Source organism: Pinus tabuliformis, chromosome 5_2, assembly GCF_031772625.1.
Source record: "Pinus tabuliformis cultivar Carrire ecotype Pingquan chromosome 5_2, CPIR1, whole genome shotgun sequence".
In the NCBI taxonomy this organism is placed as follows: domain Eukaryota; kingdom Viridiplantae; phylum Streptophyta; class Pinopsida; order Pinales; family Pinaceae; genus Pinus; species Pinus tabuliformis.
This window is the reverse complement of record NC_142306.1, coordinates 947,179,207-947,205,959: the sequence shown is the minus strand read 5'-3', so window position 1 is coordinate 947,205,959 and position 26,753 is coordinate 947,179,207. Positions and strand designations below refer to the sequence as shown.

The 26,753-nt window shown below is 35.9% G+C and overlaps 1 protein-coding gene across 1 annotated transcript in view; it reads left to right on the top strand.

Moving 5' to 3' along the window:
* Nucleotides 1–18,589, top strand: part of LOC149162392 (rhomboid-like protein 20) — a 73,467-nt gene extending 54,878 nt beyond the window's left edge. Inside the window, exons 5-8 of the mRNA XM_089435689.1 lie at nucleotides 16,086–16,237; nucleotides 16,351–16,452; nucleotides 16,922–17,053; nucleotides 17,936–18,589. Of these exons, the coding sequence (XP_089291815.1) occupies nucleotides 16,086–16,237; nucleotides 16,351–16,452; nucleotides 16,922–17,053; nucleotides 17,936–18,094 (545 nt within the window). The 3' untranslated portion in view covers nucleotides 18,095–18,589. The remainder of the gene's footprint in view (nucleotides 1–16,085; nucleotides 16,238–16,350; nucleotides 16,453–16,921; nucleotides 17,054–17,935) is intronic.
* The last annotated feature ends 8,164 nt before the right edge of the window (nucleotides 18,590–26,753 follow it).

Below are 26,753 nucleotides of genomic sequence, written 5' to 3'. Positions count from 1 at the left end.
CAACAAACCCTAGCCTAGAATAGGAAATCACTACAAATTTATCACAACATTTAGTGTTGACTACAAGAGAAATAAACCCATACCATAGTGCATTCAAGGAGCATAAGTGCAATTGAGGAAAAGATGAAACATAACCAAGAAGATCACACCATAGCCTAACTCATAAACTCCAAGAGAGGCTTGCTATAGAAGAGATGCTCTTAAGCGTTTATTAAATAATCAACTTGAGTGGATGATTACAATTGAGAGGAATGTGTTGTATTTATACACATCCTTTAGGCTTTGGGGGTGCTAGCCTTGAGAGCTTGACTAGGTTGACATTAGCCAAAAGTATCCAAAAGGTAGTAAAATAAATTGGTTAACTACCCATGTGTAGGTTCAATAAAGCCACCAATACATCAATACGTTAGGTTGGCATGTGGTATTAAGTGAAGATTAACCACATAATAGGTTGAAAGTGCCCCATGATGGTGTTTGTAAAGGTTGTTTGCTTGAAAAGCATCACTAGGTTGCATTTGACATTGGAAAGCCTTGTAGAGAAAAAAACCATGTTGGAAATTGTCCACTGACTTTGTACATTGAGCCAAATATCATTCGTTGGTGTAAGGTATGTTTTGATCTTCATTGATGATTTTTCAAGGTATACTTGGGTATATTTCTTGTCTTTGAAAAGTTCAAGGAATTTAGTGCATTAGTTAAGAAGCAATGTGATTGACATATGAAATGTCTTAGATCTAACACTGGAGGAGAAAATGTGAGCAAGGACCTTGAGATCTACTTGTCATAACATGGTATCTCTTGGTAAAGATTTGTATCTCACATATCTTAGAAGAATGATGTTGAAAGGAAGAATGAAATAGCGGATTGTTTGTTATCTCAAGGGAAAATATTAGTTTGGTATGTAGTATTGTAGTAAGAATGTGAACTAGTTGGTCGACTATATCAACTTGGATTGGGTTGGAGATGGACATAACATGAAGTCAACTTCTAGTTATGTATTTCATCTTGGATTTGAATATATTATTTTGTTGTTTACAAGGAAGAAGGTGATTTCCTAGTCGACCACAAACGTTGAATATGGAGGTGTAGTTAATGTTGGCATAGAGTCTGTGTGAATTTACGACCTAATGGTTAAGCTTGAAATTCTTTTGGGAAGTAGTGTATTATGACAACCAAAGTGCATAAGTAGTCAAATAATCAACTTGAGTGAAAAATAAGTTGATATACCCCAAAGGCCTTTATCAATAATCAACTTGAGTGAATGATTACAAATGAGAGGAGTGCATTGTATATATAGTATTATACACATCCTTTAGGGTTTTGGGTGCTAGCCTTGAGAGGTTGACTAGGTTGAGCTTAACCAAAACTAACCAAATAAAGTACACTAAATGGGTTAGGCACCCATGTGTAGGCTTAATAAAGCCATCAACATCAAGGGAGGTTGATTGCCCCTAGGCGAGCCATCTCTCCTGATACTATTGGTGTTTTTCTTTTGCTCTTCATAGTACCTATACGTACTTGCACTATTGGCTTGTTTCATTGCTCCATGCTTGTAGGCTATTGACTCTAGGTCTTTTACAATGTAAGCTAGTTTTACTTTTATCATCATTTTTGTGGAGCAGCCTTTGCGCTCCCACTTTGTATCTCACACTATTGTCCCTAACAGTCCCATTGACCCATTTATGGTCTTTTGTTAGACATTAACAAAAATATCTTATCTTATCTAATGAGGATTTTAGATTTTAATTTTTTAACATTTTAGGACGGTTTTAGTGGATTCTATTACTACATGGATTAGCAGTCTTTTAAAGGTCCAACAATATGCTAGAGCGACACCACATAGGACAAGTTCCCATTTTTCACTTGGCATGAGTCCCCACTCTTTATGCTAGCTCCTAAAATGCCACTGGAGGCTTCCTTACACAAACAAACACCCCACCACAATATTAACAGACTAGTGCCTATACATCTCGATTGGGTGATGGAGTCTAGGAGTTAGTTTAGATGATTGCAAATCTGTAAATGATATTCTATTGCAGAAAAATGCAGATAACCAATCAGAATAATCAATAAAATGAAGAATAAACCCTTGAAAAGCACAAGATTGAGTGTAAGATAGCACTTACCAACTTGGAAATGACTATGCCCTTGGTAGGTGGTTCGAAATAATTCTTTTTGCTTCCTGTTTGGAACCTGCAAATCTGTAACTCTGCAAAAAATGCAGAAACCAACAAGTTAGGGCATACTTTAGGGCCACCCACAAGCCTACAAATATGCAAATAAAGTATGACTATGGTTTGGAAGTGTTAGTACTCCGAAATAGCTTTCCAATGAGCCTACTAGCACCTTAAGGCTTAAACCATAGAGTATATCAAAATATATGCAAATGTGGAAAATACTATTCACTTTTGGTGTCAAATTCCCACTAGGGTGAAAAACCCATATTTTTAGTCTTGCAGATTTTTGATTCCAGCAAGCTTGGGATGGATTTTCTACTTCAAATACTATTCGGATTGCTCTTGAAAGAAAGAAAATTGAAGAGGATTGAAGAGATATACCTTGGATGCCAAATCCATTGAAGAGGGCTTGTCTTACCTTGTAACAGGTTGCTGTAACTTGCAATTATAGACCTGCAAACTCTTGGACAACAATTTGTTTTGATGATTTTAAGCCTCATCTGCACATAACAAGCCACTATACCTTTCATGGGCGAATTAGATAGATCTTTGTAGCAAAAACCGAAGTGGCAAATTGGCTAAAAGACGTAAAATTTAAGCACAAGCTAGTGAAATTATTTATTTATTTTCTAACTTTTGTTTTCAAATATAAATAAACAAAGAAATTGAAAAGAAAATTTGAGTTTTGAAAATTTTGATGAGGTGAAGATATAACTTAGCTTATACCACTCTAATTACCTCTTTGTGTCAAATTGTGTTCACAACCTTCCCTAAATCAACCATTGAATTAGTTTGGACAAAAGTTGAATTTGGATTGCTTGCATTGGTCACCTTCATTCTTGTCTAAGACTACCACTGGTGCCAAAATCCAACCAGGAGTGGTTCCCTTACTGGAACACTTCCAACCAACAGATCAACTATGAAATTAGAGAGATTTAATCTTTTAAGAAGAAATCTCTGATAAGGGTTTTTCTTAAAATTAGATTTCAAAAAGACCTAGTTCAACCAAAAAAAGGGTGAGGCCTAGGTTGCTAACCCCTTTTCTCCAAGTGACTAAGTAGCCTCTCAATGGATTGATCTACTAACTTTGTGTAAGTTCAACAAAATCCAACAAAATATCTTATGAAGCACAATAACTTTTTGCAAAAGCCAAGAAGAGAAAAAATAGAAAAGCCAATCAACAAATTGAAGAGAAGTTGTTTGCATGAAAGAATTTCTTATTATGACATTAATGATCTCACATTTTCACAATATGGTTTGCTATGGAGGGAGAGCTCTAAATTTATAAATGAGGCTCTCAACATCTAACTTCCTTTAGCTCCACAAAATAAGGTGACTTGTCATCCACAAAATCCTTGGAGACTAAGTCAAAAATAAAAATTTGAAATTACATTGCCTAAACCCTCAGAAGAGGCTGGACATCCCATTGGGGCCTAATTGCAATAGAAGAGGTTGATTTTCCCTTAAGAGGTCAACATTCTACTTGGAATATGTTTGAATATGCTTGGAATAATTTTGGAGACCCTTCCATGCTTCAATGCCTTCCATTTTCCAATGTTTCTCCTTTAGGTGATTTGATGGTGAAGTAATCCTCATTTGATCCAACATTTGCCTTTCTTGAATTGGACTCCTTAACTTCCAATGTCCCCCTTGTGAAGTAGTCTACTTGGTCCATTTCATCAATTCATTTTGAAATAGGTGCTTTCCTCCTCTTTCTTTGCTAGTTTGCGTTTTACCTTTTGATAACTTGTCCTTCCTTGACTTTTCATTTTCCTTGGCCCAAAAGTTCATTTGAATGAGTTGGAGGGCTCTCCCATACACACACATGTGGTCGACCCCCTAGAAAAGTAGCCCCAAAGTGTCATCTCCAATGCCCTTGCTTGCATGAAAAATCTTGAACTTGGGTTTTGTTGCAAAAAGTTGTAGATGCCAATTGACGGCTCATTTGTTTCGTTTGAACAAGGAATGACCTTTGAAATGCCTCTGGAAACTCACATGTGTTGTTAAAGTAGGACAACCCCCTTTGACTGAGCATATCTTCCACCTAGATCACCAATTTTGAAAATTTCCAAAGGGTATTGGAAGAAGAAATTTTGTTGCTTCAATTGAGCACTTTAACCAATGACCCTTTGACAACTTGTACATTGGGATCTGCAAATTGCCTTGGGAAATACAAATTGTTGGAAAATGTGAGAATGCCATAATGAAGAATTGTGAAATGATGAAGACGCCAAGGCCAAGGAATTTTTACATACTCAATACGAAAAATCAACTGGCGAAAAGATAGGTGTGGCAAGATCAAAGTGAGAATGAGGGGAAAGTACAATAAGTGATCACCTTTATAGGGGTAGACGCTGAGTGGTCCCATAAATCATGAATTTTAATAGATTCACCTCCAAGATGCCTACATACCACCCTGGGACATAAAGATGCCCATCAAGGCAAGGAGCTATTGTCCACTATGAGGATGTAGGATGCACTCTTACATAAAGATCATCCCATTGAGATTTTACTAGGCTTAGACTTGCATTACTTGGGCTTACAATGGGGTTGCCGAAAATGAATCTTCTCATATGTACCCCCACTGAAAGAGGGGTAACAGGCCCAAACATTGTTTGTAAGGTAGTGTAAGATATCCGTTGATTCAGGAAAAAAGGGCAATTCCATATGGGGCCAACGTTGTGATTTGGATTAAAAAGGGTACATAACTGGTCTAATTGGCTAGTTTGGTCGGTTTGATAACACTGCTTTCAAGTACAAGGCTACAAGCAGATTATGATGCATGAATATATAATAATACCTAGGACTTAGTGGACTTGCCAAAGGGAAAGTGGGCTATTTGTTGTGACTTGTAAGTAGTTATTCAAAACATAGTTCAAAGCGCAGAGTAGCATTGACAACTACAAATAAAGGTTGGTTAGAAAGGCTTATGCCCAAGAAAAGGAATTCACCACGAAGGAATGTTTGCATTGAGAGCCAAGTCAATGCAACATAGTTTGGTTGGAAAATTTTCAATTCAACGTTAATTATGCATTACTCAATGGCAATTTGTTTGAATAAGTATATATGCAACAATTGCAACACTTTGTATCAAAGGAAAAAGAACATCGCATTTGCAAGTTAATCAAGGTTGTTTTTGCATTAAAGCAATCCCCAGGAGCTTGGTAAATTAAACAAGGAAAACATCTTCAATCAAAAGACTTAAAGAGGAGACCTTCTGACCCAAAACTATAGGTGAAGTTTACAAATGATGACATTCTCTTTCTTCTTGTGTATGTATATGGGTTGGCCTTAGCAAGTAGCGTTGATAGTTTGACTGAAGAGGTGTAGAGTGAATTACATAACACTTTCAAAAAAATAAATATTGGATTGCTACATTATTGTTTATTCTTGAGGTGTGGCCAGAACAAGATAATATTATTGTTTGATGATCCAAGTATTAGGGAATTTTTTGGAGAAGTTTTATATGGTTGCTTTTCTCACTAGATTATACTTTTGAGTCTCATTGGCCTACTTTTTGCTCATTCGTTGGACATTAATAAAATGATCTTATTTTTATCTATTCTTTGACTCTCTTAAAAGCATATATGAAGTTGTCAACCATTATTTATTTGCAACCCATTGATGAAACATTGTACACGAAGTGGACGACCATACTTGTCTACCTTATTGGCACAAGGCAAAATCATAGCTATGCAACAAGTATTGCTACTTGCTTCATGACTTGAGTGAACCGGGGCTATTGGGTTGCAACTAGAGGGAAACTAAAGAATGTGAAGCAAAGTAGTCAATACCAAAAGATGATAGAAACTGAAATTCCCAAGATGACTAATTGAAACTAGAATTGGCTGAAAACTTGTGTAAAAATCGATTGAATAAAAAATACATAAACTAATCAAATTTTAATAATATATTACACACACACAATCAATGATACTAAAATGCATAAATATTCTACATGAACTTTTTGGCAATGCCATGCCTCCCCACGTGTAAGAAATCAAATTACCTTTGTTTTAATTAGATTCATGAAGTACACAACTGTCTTCACAATGTTTTCTTTGAAAGACTAGTTAAGCCCTTTATCGTGAAATGTACACTTGATTAACTCCAAAATTTGGTGATTCGTCATCTTTACGATCTTGCTTTATTTAGATTATGGATTCTTTAGGATTGGGGCGTTGTTCTCTAGACATTCATGTCAACCAACACATATCCTCTTTGATGCTTTTCAATCCCTTTTCATTGTAGTGCCATTGTTCTCTAAACATTCTCTATTTTTCTTCTATATTTGCTTTTCTCTTTTTGAAATGACCTACTTGATGGATTTCATCTACAGATTTATTCTCAATAGAAGTTCTTTTTATTTATTTATTTATTTTAATATTTATTTCCATGTAACAAAGCACCCTACCCTCCAGCCCATAGGCAAGGGTAAGATATTCTTCAGGGCTCAAGGCCATTCAACAACAAAGCTTGAAGCCATTATAACAATATACTCTATATGAGCTTATCATGTCACTTGGGAATTGAACTTGGGTGGGGAGGATAACAATTGTTCCTCCCAACTGCCCAAGATAAACCCAATTGACTCCAATATAATATTTTGTTTATGTTTTCTAGGAATTTTCTTTTTCCAGCGTTATAGCATTCACCATATGCTTTTCATGTAGCCTATACAATGCCTACACATTCTTATATAGATTTTTTGTTTGGGCATCATTTTGCCAAAGCAAGACGAGTTTCTTTGCACCATTAGTTCATCTCAACATGTTGCGAGGAAATGACAGCCAAAAATTTTCCCTAGTCAATTTATGTAAGCATATGAAGATTTTATATGAAATGTTTTTTGAAATTATCCTAGTTGATTTTGCAAGTTCGTTCTTGTGACAACTTGTTGAAAAAGTTCCTTGCAAAACACGATTATCAAAGCATTCTATCTATTTGAGCCTCACTCGTTGTTAAGATTAGAGTTTTATCAATTTATTGGACAAAAGAGCTAAGGTAATTGATGCAAGAAATTTGGGATAAATGAGTTGTAGCCTAGGATAGTAGGGCATTGATTAAAGACTCAACACCACTATGTTGGTTTGAACCTTGGCCAATTGCATCCACCTCTTCTTGATACCATATTATGGAGCCTTGGTATAGTGTCCTAATTGTAGACTGGAATAGATGCCTCACTCTTTTTCTCACAAGGCTACTCCAGTGTTGCGATACATCATTGATTTGACATCGTCTTGTTGAAATTCCAAAAATAGAGAACCTAGTACCCAACTTTAGAGGGTCTTGGATTATGATACTTAGACTGCGACTCCATCACAAATATAAAGGTTTATGTGGGTTTACTAGCTTATTTCAAGTGCATTGCCCTCGCTTTTTTCCTTGAAAAAAAATTCATAATATCACTAATTAAAAAAAATTACAATCCTCATCGAAAGGAATGTCTATCCAACCCTTCATCAAAAAGCCTACATTGGTTGATATATCAAAAATTCTTATATTTCTCATATCCCCATATATAGTACAGACTCTCAACATTCACCAAAAAGCAATATGTAAACACTATATAGGTTTACTTAGTTTCCCTTTGAGCCTCAACATTAACTACAGGCAGTTCTAAACATTAAACTATGCTCACAAAAGAGCACTGTACAAGGATAACACAATATCAAACTGTCCATTAAAAATCCTGCAACCATTTAACCTTTCTATGACATCAACCTTGATCAAGGTTCATCTTAACAATAACCCCTCAAAGGAGTGATTCATGATCATATTTAGATATATGACCATCTTTCTCGATAAGCTGATATCCTGCACCCAAAGATAAGCCATCTTGTGAGAGTCCATTAGCCAACTCATTTTGTTCCTTATAGACATGGTGAAAAGAAACGTGATAAAACACTTTCTTGTAATGAATTGACTAACTTTCAGTCGAGCCTAAAAGAATTACCACAACCATTCCATGGGTCAATCCCAAGTTGAAACCTGTTTCCATTTCCAACCTTCTGGACAAGTCATCTCCCAACCATAAGGAAAGCTAATACCACTACTTTCCAGATTATGGATACATTATGAACTGACTTCACTGGTTTCCTTATTCATTCTTCAATGCTATAATGGGACACATGTTTTTGAACAATCAGTTGACTTCATAGGCTCTCACTAGTGATCAATGTCCAACCACTTTTTGTGCCCCAAAACCTTTGCAAATTGATGGATTTTTTGAGTTCCCAACCATCATAATCTTTAGGGATCATTTTTTTTCCATTTCACCCTGTTAACCACTCAAGTTGCACTTGAAGATATGTCAAAGACTCCATGCCCAAAGTACATTTTAGAGCATTCCATCAACATCAGATCATGTCAGAATGCCAGAATTCCGGATTTCCAGAAATTCATCTGCTTCATCAGTTTTGTATCCCAGATTCTGCAACCATGCTGGGATTATGTAAAAATGATTCTAGTATGATGATAATGAGTCATGTAAAAGCCCTAGGTAGCTTAGGACTTTACTAGCGAGTGAGTTCACTCTAGGGAGACTTTTTCCTCAGCCCATTGTTTCTGTTTTTGAACACTTATAATCAATTGAGTTTTTCTCCTGATATTCCCCAAAGCTAGAGTGCGGCTTGATGGTAGTCTTAGGTGAGTCCTAGTGTCTAGAATTAATGTGTGTTATGTTGCATGAGTTTCTGGAACGGGGAACGTTGGGAGCTTGGGTACGGATGTCCAAAACGGCTAGAAGTTTCTCCAAAATTTACAGGAAACGGCTGATCGGGAGCGGCAATATTATATAATAAAGAATATAAAAATATAAAAATACAAAATATTTTTTTTAACTATATAATTTAAAATTCTTATATTTTTTAAGCATTTTTTAATATAATAATATTAAAGATATTAATAATATTCATTCAATAATCAAAATTAGTTTAAAATAACATTCTGGATTCAATGAAACATGTTTTATAATACTTTTGATTAAAACTAATCAAATATATATACTTATTTTTGTTTTTTAATTATGGTAAACATTGTTTTTTTATTTAATAAACACTTTTTAATCATGAAAGAGATACATTACAAATCTTCGTTATATTAAATTATATAATATACTTCTGAACATTTAATATATATCATACAGTATTTCTTAGAAGAAAGATTAACAAACAAAAATTTTAAACTTTATATTAAATATAAAATAATTTTAATAATAAAAAATTAATTTACTACTATATGCTGGCTTCTCGTAGGTTAATTTACTACTATAAAAAAAATCACCACTTCCAGAGAACAACTTATGCTGGCTTCTCGTAGGTTATTGATCTGATGGATGATCTGCTCAACCACAACCACATTAGGTTGCACGAACATGAACATGTGAGTGCTGTCAAGTACTTGTATAATAAATTTCTAAGAAGCAAACTTTTGCTTTTGACGCTGCCGAATTACACCATGCACTGTAACCTGGAAAACTTCCAGTCCTGTAAAACACGACCAGAGACAGAAGCGAGTAGCTGTGTCGAAATGTCACATACATATAACGGTTCCCAAAGCTGAAACGCTGAAAACACGACAGCCACGTTCCTTCCACGTGCCGAAACTTCCCCTCCCTCCCATTGCCGTTCCGCAAGAAAAAGGTAAGTTTCGCTCCCGTTCCAAAGCTCCCGAGAACTCAGGAACGACTGGTGTTCCCTACATACTGGGAGCGGTTCCCGTGTAACTAAGTGTATTATGATACTAGATCATCTCTAAAGTTTTGCAAAATTTGGTGGAGTCTAAGTGTTAATTTTTAATTATTAAATTTTTCCCACTGGTGGGGATTTTTAATAATTATTTGATGTAAAATGTAATAAGTGTTGTTTATAGAAGTTGTAAGGGGTATGAGTACTTCTACCCGACAAAACCCATTGTTTCTAATTTCTGGCAAATAATGACAAACAATTAGCTGGAAAATAAAAATGGGAAGAAAATAAAAATTTCTCTCCAAGTGAAAATGATAAAAAATGAGATGGAAATTCCCAAATATTAAAGTCAAGTCAAAAAATGATGGGAATTCCATTTACCAAGAAAAGATGGCCCAAGGAAAATTCCGATGGTCCAGAAAAGAAGCCCATGTCCCAACAAATTGAATTTTTAAAGAAGATGGTCCATGATGGTTGAATTGAATGAGAGATCTTCGAGGAAAAAGATGGGAAAATTTTTTGAATGGTCCAAAACCACTCCAACAATCAATTTTTGTTCCACCCAACTCCTCCAAGGCAAATGTCTCTCTCTCATGGAGATCTGTGCAGGGGCACCAAGGGACACGATTTGATGGACATGGATCTAGCCATTTTCCTGTTGGATCTAGACATTTTCACTTAGAGGGGATTTCCTCTCATATTTTTCTATAAATTGAGGCTCTCACACCTCACTTGAGGAATTGTAAATCGAGATTTTGGTTAAAGGAAGCTCTGCAAAATTTGTACTGGAATTATTTTGAGCTAATAAAAAGAAAGACTTTCGGGGAAAAAGCTTTGTGGTGTTATTCTTCTAAATCTAGGGTAATATTTTTTTGATTTCTTGTTCTTAATGCTCTACTGGTGTTAATCAAATTTTGTTAGTTCACTTTCCAATTTGTGGATTTATTATTTGTAAGGTATCTTGCATTAATATTTGAGTTTAGAGAAACACTCTAGATCTAGAAGCGCTAGTGGGTTTTTGGTTGAACCCCTAGTCTTCTTTTTCATTGTGCTATTTATCTCCTTGTGGATCTAACAAATTTATTTCAAGTGTGTAGAGATCTATACTTGTTGAGTTAGATCTTGAGCATTTGGGGAAGTTTTTGGTTGAACCAACCAACTCTCAAGGGATAGAAGTGGAAGAACCCACATCGATCTCTCTCAAAGGCTTATCAAACGATTTATTTTAAAGGGAGTTTCCTTGCCATAACTTGAGCATATTATCATTAAATCTCCAGATCTATTTATTTATGCACTTTATTTGTCAGATCTAGCTATTTTAGAGCTTATTTTTGCTACCCAAGAGCGAAGGTGTCCTCACACTCTTTGGGCTAGGAGATCTGTAAATTTTTGTATATATTCTAACCCCTTTGTACATAAATCATTTTCCTCTTGTATATATTTGGATCTCCTCTCTATTTTTGCGCAGATCTGAAGGAGGATCAAGGGTTTGGCATTGGAAATTTTTCCTTGCAGGTGTATGCTTGAAGATTCAAAGTGACAAATATATTTTTGGAGCTCAAAACCTACACTTGTTTGTTGATCAAGTCATCACCCTCTCCTCTCTCCATTTTCCTGTGCAAATCCTATACGACTAGGGTTTTGAGGAAGCCATCCTCAATTTTTTGAAGCCTTTTCTCTTGGCTGCAAGCATAGGAGAGGTTTCTCTTTTTCTCTTGTGCGAAAATTCCTCTTCTCTTGGACGTCAAAGCTTAAGCTTAATTATCTTGAAGAGAAAGTCAATTATTTTTTGGAGGATTATCAAATTCCTTTGGAGGAATTTTCTCATTTGTAAATTTCACCATAAATTTGTAAATAATTTTCTTATTTTTCTTGGTTCTTTGAGGAAGGGTATTAGCTCATTGAAGCTCATTTTTTGTAAACCCTCCTCTAGATCTAAGCCCTCTCTTCTCTCTAAGAGGGTTTCAATTTGTAATAATAATAAAAGAGAATTTTCTTTGAGGGAGCTTGGGGTTTTCTCCCCTTGGTATCCCACCTCCTCATTTGGTAGGAGAACCTCTTGGATAGCTAGTCACTAACTCATTTCATTTTCTTTTGCTAGCTTAGTCATTAGATCTAAATCACTATCTTGTTCATTTTTGCATTGGTAGCTTAGATCATTTTCTTGTTAATTGCATCATTTAATTTCTAGATCTAGTCTCTTGTTTTCATTGTGCAAGTAGTTTTAATCACTCATCATTCACTTGATCTAATTGGCATTTTCATTGAAGTAGTTTTTAGCTTCTTGATCTAATTGTCATTTGCTTCATTGGTTGTATAGCATTCTAAACACACTCTTTACTAATCAATTAATTTGATCATATAAGTGGAATGACCTTTGTTATTGATAAATCTTAAGATATTCCACTTTTGAAGCATTTTGGTTTTAATTATCAAATCTCACCTGGAGCACTTGTGATAATTTAGCATCTAATTTGCACTTTAGATCTCTCTAAAATTAGCCTCCAAGCATAAGCTTGGTTGATATGACCTTCGCTAACTATCATTCAATTCCCTGAATTTGAGCTTGGAGCAAAGGTTAAAACATGTGACTTGACAGTTCTCTTGTGGTCGAGTCCCTTGTAGGAACGAAGACACACGGGTTGTTTTTAAGTCCTAGGGTGTATCGTTAATGAGGCCTTAACCTCCTCATCCTAGTCTTATTGCAACCACCTCATTCTTTACCAAGTTGAAGGAGTTGAGGGGAAGTCAAACCATAGATTAGACATATAATAAAATTTACGAAGACCACTTGATTTTACGCACTCACATAACATTTTCCATCTTGCATTGGTTATTGTACAATTTGGATTGTGAGCTTATCATTTACTTGCAAATATTGTATATTTTTGTACTTGTTAATTTCATTTTCATGTGCTCACGTTAATTGTCCTTTAAATGTTATATCATAATTGAGCATCTTCCTTTTGTTGAGAAATCTAGGGCATCAAGGTTAAGTGATTTCTCTTCTATTAGTAATTGCTTGTGAATGCTTTTTACTTCTTAGATTAGGATCTTCTTTTACTTATGTTAGTATAGTATTATTCTTCATCAAACAACTACCAATGCATGAACCATAAAGAGACAAGAGACACAAAATATAGGCTATAAGCCAGGGCCAAAACCTCTCCTACTTGAGAGGAAAACCCGAACAAATTCTTCTTCTTATAGAGATTCCAATTGACGAATACCAAGACCAAGACCCTTGACCTATTTGCCACTCCAAGACCAAGACACAAGTTCCCTTTTCATTGCTTCTCTTTCGTGCCCAAGTCAACACTTGATCCAACTGCTTGTCTTCTTTGTACTTTGGCTATACTTCAGATTTTTGGTCCTTGGTTCAACATTGCACTCCTTGTCTCTATTTTAGAAACCCTAGCACATGTGTTTGACCAACTTTGACCCTTTATCTTCCTCGCTCTAGAAGGAGACTTTCTTCCTTCAACTCAGCTACCCTTAGGGTTGACTTCTTCCTGAATTTGGTTGTCTTAGAGGTCTGCAATAACTTCGGCTTTTTCTGCACTGGAAATAGTCCCTTTACTTCACACGTGTGGAGGTTATTTTACCCAAAAACAGTCCAAAACAAGGCTAAAAGACTTCGCTGTTCCTTCCTTCCTTCTCGCCGGTTATAGCCTGGAGGAACATGTACAATCTGTATAGTGCACATTATAGAATACAAAAAGCCTTCTTCCCATACTGGGAGGCCTATGAACTCATTGATATAAATATATAAACATTTTAGATTATAATTCTCTCTAAGTTATTCATTGGGAATATGAACTGGGAGATTTCATAACTAAGCTGTTTAATAACTGAACTGAGATCCTAAAACCCCAAAAATCCTGATCATATCTCTGACTAAGTTGCCATTAATTTCTAATCAAATTGATTTGTAGTTTTTGAGTTTAAGAGTTGTTATTGACCAGATGGATCTCAAAGGACATTAAAAACTTACACACATAAAGCATAGATGCATATAATTCATTACTGAGTAGATTCAGGAAAATTGAAGTTGAACAAACCCAGTTGTTAAACTTCATTCCTCCCTTTAGTGGGGTTTGGGACAGTCCCGTTATTTTTTTTTTTAAATGGCAAACTCGTGTGTTTTTGTTCATTGATTTCTTATCAAACAATCAACAAGACTTGAATCAATTTTATATCGATATGAGGGGCAAAAGCTACAAAAAAAGATTTATTAACAAACAATAACCATCAGAAGATTTGAATTAATTTTATGTTGACATGGAGGGAAAAAGTTACAAAAAGGGGTTTCTTAACAAACAGACACAATCAGAAGGCTTGAACCAATTTTATATTGATATGGAGGGCAAAAGTTACAAATAGATATGAAGGGGTGTGGTTTCACATGTAGAAATCTGTCGGTTAATGTTTAATTTAAACCTTTTTTCCAGGCTACAAGTCATGCAGCCCACCTACGTTAAAAAAATGTAAGGAAACATCGTTTCCACACAGGAAAATAAATTAAATTCCAAGAAGCATAGTAAATGTTTCCCAGAAGTTTCCATGCAAGAAAAGTCTGGGAAATATTTCCTAAAGATTTCCTAGTCCCTCCATATTGTTTATGTACCAGAAACATTTCCTGTATGGAAATGGTTGCAAATTGTTATGTTTTGTTTACAAGCTCATTAACCCTACAGAATCTATAGATAGTAACTTGTAAGCAATTCTATCTTCTGGTTGTTCTTATAGAGCTGTGGAGAAGCCATGAAACATGAAAATCAATTTTTAAGATTGTAGCAAAGTTCTTTAGAAATATAAATATTAAATAACGGTATATTTTTATCTCAACAAAGTAACTATTCATAAACAGCACGCATAACATGGCAAGGAACGGTGATGATTGCCATGAAAAGTAGAAATTGTCATTGCTTTATTTAATAAGAACTGACTCATAAGTTTGCAGCCACTGCTATGAAAACTTAAACATTGATATTTTCATTTAACATTTAAATAACACCTTCTCAGATCAGAGGCTTTTGTGAGAAGAGTAATTATGTTCAAGCATTTCCGGATTACACACATGAGACATTTTGATTGTCGACGTTTTGAGCCAGCAAAGTGTGGCTTATCATCAGGACATAGATAAGAAATCTGATCATGCATTGAGAGATAAATAGGTGAGAGATGGAGAGACATTAGGTTAGATGAACATTATGAGGTCAAGATTAAAACGTTTAAAATAATTAATGAAAATAATAACCAACTGAAAATTGAAGAAAGAATTGGTTCTCTTCAAAAAAGTGGAGACGATTGATGGGATCTACAGGAATCAAATGTGTTCCACGAGTTAGATATATAGACAAGTGAATCTAATGACTGGATACAAAATAAATTACTAATTGAGACTACCCCTATGGGTAGTGCAAATGATTAATTGCAAGTTAATGATCAATTTGGCAATGAAACCCAAACAATTAATGTGAAAGATCCAGATGATTGGACGACCACAATGAAAGAGTGGATTGAATCTATCACGATCATAAATAGCTCTCCTATTACTGGAATGTCTCTGGTGGATTCATATATATATATATATATATATATTGACATTTTTCAGTTGGTCATTATTTCTTTTAAATGTTTTAATTTTGACCTCATAATGTTCATCTAACCTAATGTCTCTGCATCTCTCACCTGTTCATTTCTCAATGCATGATCAGATTTCATATCTATGTCATGATGAGCCACACTTGCTGGCTCGAAACATTGACAATCCAAATGTCTCATGTGAGTTATCCGGAAATGCTGGAACATATTTAAATAACACTTGAAACACTGTGAGAGTTTCTGTTATAAGAACACTTATATTAATTTATTTATACACAAAAAACTCAATGCCGGCAAAGTTATGTGTGAGTCTGTAAGAAAGGTAGACCCATATATATGTACATACATAATAGGTTTATTTTTAATATATACAGGATATGCATTATCATATACGTGTTTTCTGTTGTTGATTATTTGTACAATTTGAGGAGTATGACACTTGGGCTTAACTCATGTTAGTCTGAAAATTCTGTTTTTGTATCGTGGCACACTGTGTTTGACACTGTGTGCATGTGTAGATTGTGCATACTTGTTGCTTGTAAGTGCATGCTGCAAATATAACAAACACCCATATATGGTTCTGATCTTCCCTTTTTTGCATGTGGCTCTGCAGATTATATATCAGGTGGACTGGCTCCTGGACCTTATGGCATAATAGTTTCTCTCTTTGTTCCCTTCTTTCTTGACATACCAGTTTCAACGCGGTTTCAAATTTTTAGTGTCCGGTTCTCTGATAAGTCATTTGTCTACCTTGCTGGACTTCAAGTATGATGTTCCCGTTATTTCTAAGTATATGTGACTTCCATTTCAGAAATGATTCAGATGATTTAGTTGCATTTTCTTATGGGGTACTAATTATCTGAGGCTTTGTTTTGCAGCTTCTCCTTTCATCATGGAAGAGATCCTTTATACCAGGGTTTTGTGGAGTACTTGCTGGCTTATTATATCGAATGAACATTTTTAGAATTCAAAAATTAAAGGTCTTCCTTCTGTCTCTTCGTTTGCAAGGATAGTATGGAATTCTTTGAAATGAATAAAATAATGTTTCATTGTTAAAACACCTTTAACAAGCATCAAATTGTACAACTTAAGTTATAGATAGACCTTAAGGTCATATAGCTTTTTGCATACAAAAGAAGATATGTTTTCATTGTTCTTCCATGCCCTTGCATGGACTACCTTCTATTGTTTAGAAGCGTCTTCAGGTTATGAGAAGGTTTGTAGGAAATAACAAACCATGGAAAATTGTGTAAGAAATTTTGTTTCATTTGGAAATAGATTTAATACACTGCCAATGTGCCTGAAGTAGCCAGTAATGTTATAATCTGAAAATAAGTTTACCATGTTTTAATATATAGTTTGCAGTTTCCATTTACATGCACTTCTAGGAACATAGATTAAAAATGGCCGTAGAAAATGTAGTGATAATCATCTTTCTAACTTGTACAGCTTCCTAAATCGGTAGCATCTACTGCTTCGTGGCTTTTTTCTCCGTTAGTCTCTGGAGGGTCATCTACCGTTTCCTCAAGAAGAACTGTCACAAGAGAGACAATAGATGCTCCGTTGGGTCAACAATTTCAGGTCAGTTTTCTGCAGAATCATTTAAGTTATGGTGGAGAAATGAATGCCTAATTGTTTGAACTTTGACTTGTACAATTGAAAGAACGTCTATTTTTTTCAATTATTATTATTATTTCTAGCATTGTTGCGAGTTTCCTACAACCCAAGAGTGTGGGGCTAATATACTGGCATACCCCGAAATAACAGTGGCATGCTCACATCTGGCATAGAGCTAAATGTAGATTTCGTTTGAAATTCCACATGCCATGAGCCACTGAAGGTTTAGATACTATCATTGTTTTTATGGCTAGTTGGGGTCTAGATACTATCATTGTTTTGATGGCTTTTAGTAGTCCTAGTTGAGGTCTTACAAACTAAAACATGTAAAGGGCCAAACTTGCATATTCTCTATCTAGTCCTCTGTTTAGACTTTTCTGTATATTTATATGTAAACCACTTGTTTCCTAGGGTACTTTAATAATCTAAAACTAATTTAGGACTATTGGCAATTGCCCGACCAGAAGCTTAGAGTGATGGCAGTTGCTTTTATAGGTGAAGTGTATTAGTGGGAACTTGCCTTTATATAAAATCAGTGTGGACTTAGTTTCAGAAATTATTTTCCGACAAGAACTTTTCTAGGAAGGGATTTTTATTTGGGAAGTGGGCTTGTCAAGGTTTTGATTGTATCTGCATGGTAAGATAGCGCTGTTGTGTACACTGTATACAGCTTGTTATTTTCTCTTTCACTCTCTTTTAGATATGTGTACTTCCTAATAATTGCATTCGATAGGAACTGATACTATAATTTGAAAAACAAATGAAAGCTTCAAGCTGAAAATTTTCCATTCAGAGTAGGATATAGCAAAAAGGCTAACTATTATGTTTGCTTGGAAATATGAGCAGGGTAACTGGGTTGCACCTACGATGGCTGAATCAGAGGCAGCTATTTTGACTCTAGTTTCTATGGGTTTTGATAGGAGTTCAGCTATACGAGCACTCGCACAAGCAAGAAATGACATCCATGCTGCAGCAGAACTACTTCTTAATAGTCACTCACAGTAAATATTAAGAATTGTTTATTTGCTTTTGTAGGGATTTTTTTTAAATGACTTGTAGATGGACAAATTTATGCATATTAAGGCGTTAAAAGATCTTTAATCTTGTAATTCTTGTCTTCAGTTTTTGTTCTAGATGCAAAAAGGATGTAGGCCCTTTATTGAGATGAGTTCCTGCTTTCTCTTTGAATTATCCAATCTGTACAGACTGCAGAAAGTGACCTAGGGATGTAAATTTTCCTTTATCATTGAGGCCAAGGTTCCTGTGCAGGGCTATTCATTAGATGTCCTGTTGGGCGTGCTTTCCAAGAATACCATGGATTCCAAACATGTAATTACCTTCTATAACTGTGTGTGCCTAACACTTCATGCTGCACACCTTTAATGGACTGAACGTAGGCTGAATCTTGGTGAATTGGAGATAATAATAATTATGCACAAATAAGTGAGAAAGGGAAGACAGCTCTGACTGTTTACTTACAAAAGGTAATTTTAGTCACAAGTTTGCCCAGTAGTCTTGCATGCACCTCTTTGTTTTGTTATGTTTGGGTTGATTTTTACCACAATGTTGGATCAAAAATTTTCGTGCCTCGTATTATAATAATGGTCTGTTTTTAATTGCACGTTCCCCCTGTTTTATTTTCTTATTCCGTATCGTTAACAATGCAACTCCTTTCCTTTGAGCGATTCATGCAATAGATGGCTGTGGACTGCATTTTGGTTCCATAATAAGATATTCGAACTTGATTAAATTGGCAAAATGGATGACTGTTGGTTTGAGTCTTATTTTCAGACTAGAAGGTTCATACCTTTTATTATTTGAGGCGGCTCTGTAAACTCATGAAGCAATATATCAACTACAGAACTCATCAAGCATGTATCCATATAAATAAGGAATCAAAATTACTCCCATCATGTTGGGATTTATACTTGTGGCCATGCATAATTGTGAATTGGTCATGAAGCAATATATCAACTACAGAACTCATCAAGCATGTATCCATATAAATAAGGAATCAAAATTACTCCCATCATGTTGGGATTTATACTTGTGGCCATGCATAATTGTGAATTGGTAAGGATCTATTGATTATCAAAACATAAGAGAAGGGCACTGTGGCCATAAATGAGAAGAAACTAATAGAAATAGCTGTGTTAGATGCCCATATGAGAATGTGTTGATTATGATACTAAACCTGGCTTATACCTAAATGAAAACCAGTGTTATCTGGCTAATTCTATCAGGTTTCAGTGTCCACACTCGGGGAAGATTGAAACAGTATATTGGTATATTGTATATTGAGTTGTTTAGATAAATTTTCAAATACAATTTGTTGGTTGACTCAAAGTGGCCCCTTTAACACTGACAACATGCGCCATATTCCTTATTTTTTTAATGCATAATGCTTAATTACCCAGCTGACTTAAAAAATTTAAGTGAAGATATAGGGTAGAAAGGAACTTACGAAAAAATCAACTCCTTTAATATTTGGTTGTTAGCTACTATCGAATTGGAGGTGGCTTGGGAATGACCAAAGCACATTAAAAAATATATGGGCTGCATTTTAGTGTATAGTTGGGTAAATTTTAAAAAATTCCTGGCAGGACTGCTTTTTAGAACATGGTTGGCAAATATTAAAAAAAATCCTGGCAGGTCTGCATTTTAGAGCATGGTTGAGCAAATATAAAATATGTTCATCCAAATGTTTGTTTTAAGTGATGCTTTGTAGGAGGTATTACGGTGTTGAAATAAAGGGGATTAGGAACAAATATAACTTCAGACTTCTATAAAGACAACTTCTCAAAAGAATCTAAAAATAATTTGGGAATGAAAAATTATTTTGAGAATCCCCACCCCATCCACATGACGGTGGGGAAATATGAGAGAAAATATAACTAAAAATTATTTAGTGAATGATAGTTTTGATTAAATTTAATGTTTAAAAATATTTATCTAAATCAATTTTTGTCATCATATGTGATAAACTTGAAATGTCTTATATTGGACTATAAAATAAATATACAACACAACAGTTCTTTTTTTTCGAATTTAGTTAAATAATAATTGTACTCAACGGATGTGTTTTTTTGTGTTTCTTTTGCCAGTCATGGATAACTTTAAACACTTAGTGCTTAAATAAATTTTAATTAGTTGTAATTATCAGTTCAGTCGCTTGGTTCAAAAAAATGTCTTTCCAAAAAATATGTTAAAATTTGCTATTAAGTTTAAGAAAGAAAATACATAATTAAATTTTAAAACTATTAGGTTTATAATTTATAGGGTAGAAACTTGAGATAAAGTTATAATTTATAATTATATATTAGGTTTAAGTTATGATATTTAAATAAATATATTTTCTTTATAATTATATATTAGGTTTAAGTTATGATATTTAAATAAATATATTTTCTTTAACACGAGAATTTAATTCAATTTATTTACCAAGATAATAAATTTAGTTTTAAATACATTTATTTTTCAATATAATCAAAGTTTATTTGCTGGGTTATCATATTTATGGAATTTTGTTGAAAAATTAACAAATTTTGTTAATTTTATTAGTGTAGAATTAAAGGTCACTATTGTGAGAGAAATTTCCAATTTTAACATATTGCTCTATTATGGAACCCTTATTTTATACATTCACGAATGCTTAAATTATAATTATTTATATTTATATATATATATATATATATATATATATATACGAGTTGTTTTTAGTGAGTTTTTCTGATTTAATTTCTGTAAAATCTGGCAGTAATTTATTGAATTCACAAGCTTGATGGGTAACTCTTGCACAATCAAAGTGCCCTAGGGGTTTTCAGGGTGTTGAATCCATATACAATAAAAAAACCAGTTTAAATAACACAAATTAAGAGTTCAACTCAAAATTTTCCGCGGGATTCCGACACCGGAAAGTCCAAAAAGTTGCACCAAAGACAACTCCTATATATATATATATATGAGTGAATAAAGGTATAAAAGTATAGCAAAGTGTAGTCATTTTATACATGTAAGTGGTTTAAACAAGGAAGATATGCATTAGAAAGAGATAAGTCTTGAAGGACAATATATGAATAAGATTGAGTGCATAAAGGTATATGAGTGCATTTTATATTGTATATGGTGTACATATGGAGCCTTTCAAAGTCTCTAGGAGTTCAAGGTCGAGGGCTCAGTAGTTAATGTAATTTACTTTAAGCATGTTTTCAGTTCTCAAATTAATCATGAGGGCGAGTTGTGAATAATGATATATCTGAAAAAAACTAATATAAAAATATAGGAATTGTTCTCATTTTAACATGAGGGCAATATTACGAGGAAAAAAATGATGGACATATAATTGGACACCTTGCTGTTATGCATATAAGTATTCCACCTTCTTGAGGGTTTTTTAACCCCCAGGTTATCCCTTTTTAGATCATTTGGTTGCCTTTTTCTCATTTGCAGTAAGATATCGCTCACATGTTAACATCAATTGTTAATGAGGTTCTCATGTGACTTATTAATGTGGCTCAATGAATGGTGTAAGACTATGTAGTTTTTGTTTTTGTTTTTAAAACTCGTCTAGATTCATTCTTTCCATGTTTGTATGAAGGATTGAGATATTTGATCATTTGATATTCATGTAAAACATGAAACCATGACACAGATGTTTTCTTCACTGATATGAAGTTAGGTCCTTGTATATAAGTTGTTGACCAGATTTCCTAGTGGATAGACACTAGTGGCAAATAATTAATAGTATTCTCACTCTATAATAAAACTAATTTTTTTGGTATGTTATACCCTATCTAAACTTAACTTGCAAAGCAGGAACAACCTTTTGGGATAGGCCCTACTATTGGAAATGCATTGGCTATGAAGTGGGAGAGCTAAATGCCAAGGTGGAAATGTGAATATTTTTTATCATGGCATCGAACTTGCTTTGATTGCTACGAGGGACTTGCCTCAAGTGCAGAGTTCAAAGCGAATAAGTGACATTGTTGTTGGGGATGAATTCTAGTTCCCTGGAAATAGTTGATATGCTACAACATTGTTTAAAGAGGTTGAAGTTATTTTATAAACATGGTTCATTTGACAATGTCAAGGAGAATGAAATCTTGTATCTATGAAAATTAATTTATTGCTGCATGTATTTTATTAAGGGAAAGCAACAATATATGCAAGGAATTTAAATGCCTCACTTATTGACTCATTTAGAAAAGAACCCCTATTGTTGTGAAGAAGTTTGGTGTCAGTGATTCTATCTTTGTGGAAAAGTTGGTTGTAGGGTTATATTGTTAGGTATTCAAGGGTATCCAAATCCCTGTTAGTGCTAAATGGAATAAACACTATCCACGGTTTCATGATTATAAAAATATAGTCAAGTTACACCTGAATTCTTTCACCAAATTTGCTTAACACTAACCCCATCAATAAAGATATTTACACAAACCTTGCAAGGTGATCCAAAGTCATAGAATGAGAGATTTTGGCATCGAAAGGAGGTTGCTACTTTTGATTATTTTATTAATTAAGAGATAGTGTGTTTCAATGACTTGCCTATGGCTGCCATGTCCACTTCATTTCTTGAAGATTCATTATGAAAGAATGATGAAGACATATGATAATCATGACATAGAAATTCTAAGTTGCATTGAAAATCTAAACACCTATCAAAGTTTTGTATCTGACGCTAATCATGTTGAAGGAAGCGAAATGAAGAAACACCAAGATTTGATGCATCCAACAATGAGGAAGAGATCGATAAGCTATGTGACCTTGGTGATTTTATTTTTGATGCACTGGCATGGGAAATTTTCTTCATTTGAAGGCATGATAGGGATCTCGATTTCAAACATTTTGGTGGAGATCTCGTTGACAAATGATATTGAAGACTTGAAGTTTGGAGCGAGGAATTTCTCCTTGTAATGAAAACCTCTCTTTTCCCTATAAGCATCAAGACCTTGAACGATGTAGCATTACATGGAAAAATAATCATTGATTTATTAAGGCCTACATCTCCCATGTCCACTAGTCTCCCTAACTATGTATATGCTTTTTAAGTTTTGCGATACAAACATATTTTTAGAAAATTAGATTGCCTTGATTGGAAAAGGACAAACATGTTATTCCTTCTGCATGATGCTATTGAAATTGAATTTTTTCAAGGGGGAAAAAAGATAAGCATCTTTTGATTGTTCACACACTTAGTCATTTTTTGCTGCAGTTTTGACGACCAAACTCCTCACTGACAGCCAGACCATCACTCTGCTTTCGACTTGATCGACTGTCAGCCAGAACAACGCATAAACACCAAGCTAGTTCCGTTAAGCTATGCTGCCTGCAAGCAGCTCAAGTGGCACTCATACTGGCCACCCGGATAACCGACCGATTGTTCATCTTAGAAATTGCGCAGAGATGATCAACAGGCCGACCTCCCAACCTTAGTGCATTTTTTCTAGCCAGCAGCTCCCAACAACAAACTGCCTGTTCCCTCTAGGAATTGCGCAGTTTCTGTTGCTAGTGACTGAGCAGCCAACTGGCAGTTTCCTCTGGGAATTGCGCAGATCTGGCTGCCACTGACCCCAGCAGCCAATTGGCAGTTCCCTTCGGGAATTGCGTAGATATGGCTGGCAGTGACCCCAGCAGCCAACGGGCAGTTCCCTTTGGGAATTGCACAAATCTGGCTGCCAGTGACCACAACAGCCAACTGGTAGTTCCCTCTGGGAATTGCGCAGATCTGGTTGCCAGTCTCCTGCGCAGTTCCCCATAAAAATTGTGCAATCCCTGCCCGCTGACCCCTCATGTAGCCCGACCTGTTTCTTTGGAAATTTGCACAAATTTGGCTGTCTAGTCCTCGCTGACCGTTCGTTCTGAAAATGCGCAGAGAATGTCTACCTTGCGTTCCAGCGGGCCAAACTATCCCTCCCAAAATTTGCACAATGTTGCCTCCCAGTCGAGCTAGACCTTACAGTCAGTTACTGTCAACTCAGATTGTCCATCTCCATCCTTTAGTGACTCTTGCGCAGTTTTCATCATAAGTTTCCCGGAGCCATCATCCCGCATCACAGCCTTGCTACCTCTCCCGGTCACTCGCATCCGAATGATCACGTGTCATGGTAAACTAGGAGGTTTTGGATTTGATGTTGTCTCATCATGAGTGATTGTAGGTACATGTACAACAAACATGTCAAGACGACGAATGGGATGAATGAAGGGAGCACATGCAGATGGATAGGTTCACCAATAGACAAACGAACGAAGCATGCGAAGCGGACAAATGCGACGAACATGCACCTTCGTGAACAAGTGAACCTGTCAAGCCTTTCAACATGAAAGCAATGGACAACATGCTAGAGCTTCATCAAGTGAACCAAGGACCATCGAAGACTCCGCGCACTTTGCCAAGCAGAGGTGAAGCTATGATACACCATGAAGACATCCATCACTTAGCAACATTGTAGCTTGACATGCACTCCAGCAAAAACACAGATGTACCAACATTGTCTTGTCAAGTCAAGTCATGAGTCAGGTTGCCCACATCTCCACTATGGGCTTGTTGTCAATCAATGTGATGTAACATGGAAGTCTAAGAGACCCTCTTGTTGAACATATGGTCACGTAAGTTGGAAAGTCATGGAAGTCGAACGGTCATGAGGGTAGTTGAACAACCACAAGGGTCAGTTTCACCCTTGGCTATAAATAACCCCCTCATTTTTACATGAAAGGACTTTTCACCTCAGTGCGTCCCACATAGCCAAGAGAGTCTGTAATATTTTTTTTGAGTAGTAAGTAGTGGCTCCAACAACCTGCTGACGGGGTTAGTGATGTATGGTGTAACGATGTGTCTTGGAACTTTCTCTTAATTCAGAACCCTGTTAACATGCCAACACGTTTTCATACATGTATTGTATTTTTTGTAAGACTGATCTCTAACACTTGTAATGCATGTTTCTTTAACCATGTGTTCTACATCTGAACTGATTCATTTGTTGTAATGCATCATCTATTAATGGAAGTGTGTTGTATATGTTGTTAATGCTGTCTCGTCTGTGTCGACTGCTCTGCCAAACATCAGACAGAAATTTCACATGAACCTTGTTGTAACAACTGTTTCACTCGTCTCAGACTGATCCGTGAGCGTTGTACGTGTTATCTTACCTTATATGTTGCGGCAACTGCATCTGAGTGGGCTGCTCTGCTGGAAACTGTGCATGTCCTTTGTATTGTGTGTTCCTAGCCGAGTTGGGACTGATCCCTTTCAACCTGGAACTCACCTTCACTCTCTTCCCCTCACAGTGAAAGAACCATTGACACAAGTACACTTACACTCACTAGGCACACGAACCTCACTTCCCAAAGACAAAGCAGACCACTCTCCTGTGCTGACAAGCAAGATTTGAGGCAAATCCTTAAGACAATGGCAATTGGGCCATCATACCGGATGAGACTTCCACACCAAACGTTGCGAGGTCTAGTTGGGACTTCATACCAGGGTGATCCCTTGAATGTTGGCGGGTCCAACACCGTTAACATTTTTGGTGCTAGAAGGAGGGCCTGATGACAATCAGTGTCATCTCATCCAGTTTTGAACCTTTGCATATCTTTCATGGAGTCTTGCATTCTTCTTCCCCCGAGGTGTTTTTTGAATCATGAAGATGTCTCCATCTCGGGGAAGCTTTTCAATCTCTTGTCCACTCACACGTATGATGGTGAAGGCGAAGTGGCCTGGCCTGAGCACTTACATAACTTTATTTCCATGATTTATGAGGAAGATGAGTTTATTGATGAATAGGCCGGGTTGCTACTCACATACACACTTTGCAAATCTCCATTTTGTTGGGTGCTCAGCCTACCGACTGACACCGTGCACTCATGTGAGCACTTCTGTGATCTTATTGAAGACACATTCTATCATTTTGATCCAGACCATCTTGACCAGAAACTGTTACAACAACGGAGGGCTCCGCATGAATTCGTTATTGATTTTTGGCAGTGCTTCTGTGACTTGCAGTTTCAAGCTCTGAGGACCCAAATGAAGTTCGCATATCTCTGGGACTTGTTCGAGTACTGTCTTAAGAATTCTGCCCGTCCCAAGAGGAAGCTTGATGTTAAGCCCCGCTCAACCTTCTTTGTTGATGGAACTGCGCAATCCCATGTGGGAGTGGACACTGTCTCAACGGAATGTCCGCCTCCGTCTCATTCAACAGTTCCACCATTGCCCAATGATGTTGAGGATCATGTTCACACATGTGTTCACCCTTCACACCCTCCCAACATCACTCCACTCAATTTTCGCGCAGAGCTGGTTATGGGTCCTTGGAGTTCCCATATGCATTCTTTTCTTTGACCTCCGTCTTTGCACTTAGGTGTTCCTTTGAATGACGTTGTCTTGTGTTCGTCCATTCTGGACTCTTCACTTGTTGTGAACGAAGAACAACCCACTGACAGAGTTGGTGTTACACAACCAACATGCGCTATCATTCATGAAGAGTATGAGTGGGAGCTTGAACATCAACACTTGGCAAAGGATGACTCCCTTCCGTTCGCGCCCCCTCCGTTCTTTCCTAGCTTCTTTGGTGAATCTGCTGTGGAGTACTGAAGAAGGTATGTTTTATTGATTATTTTTTCATCTTTTCTTTAAAGACTTATAATCCCTTTGCATAATGAACTAGGTAAT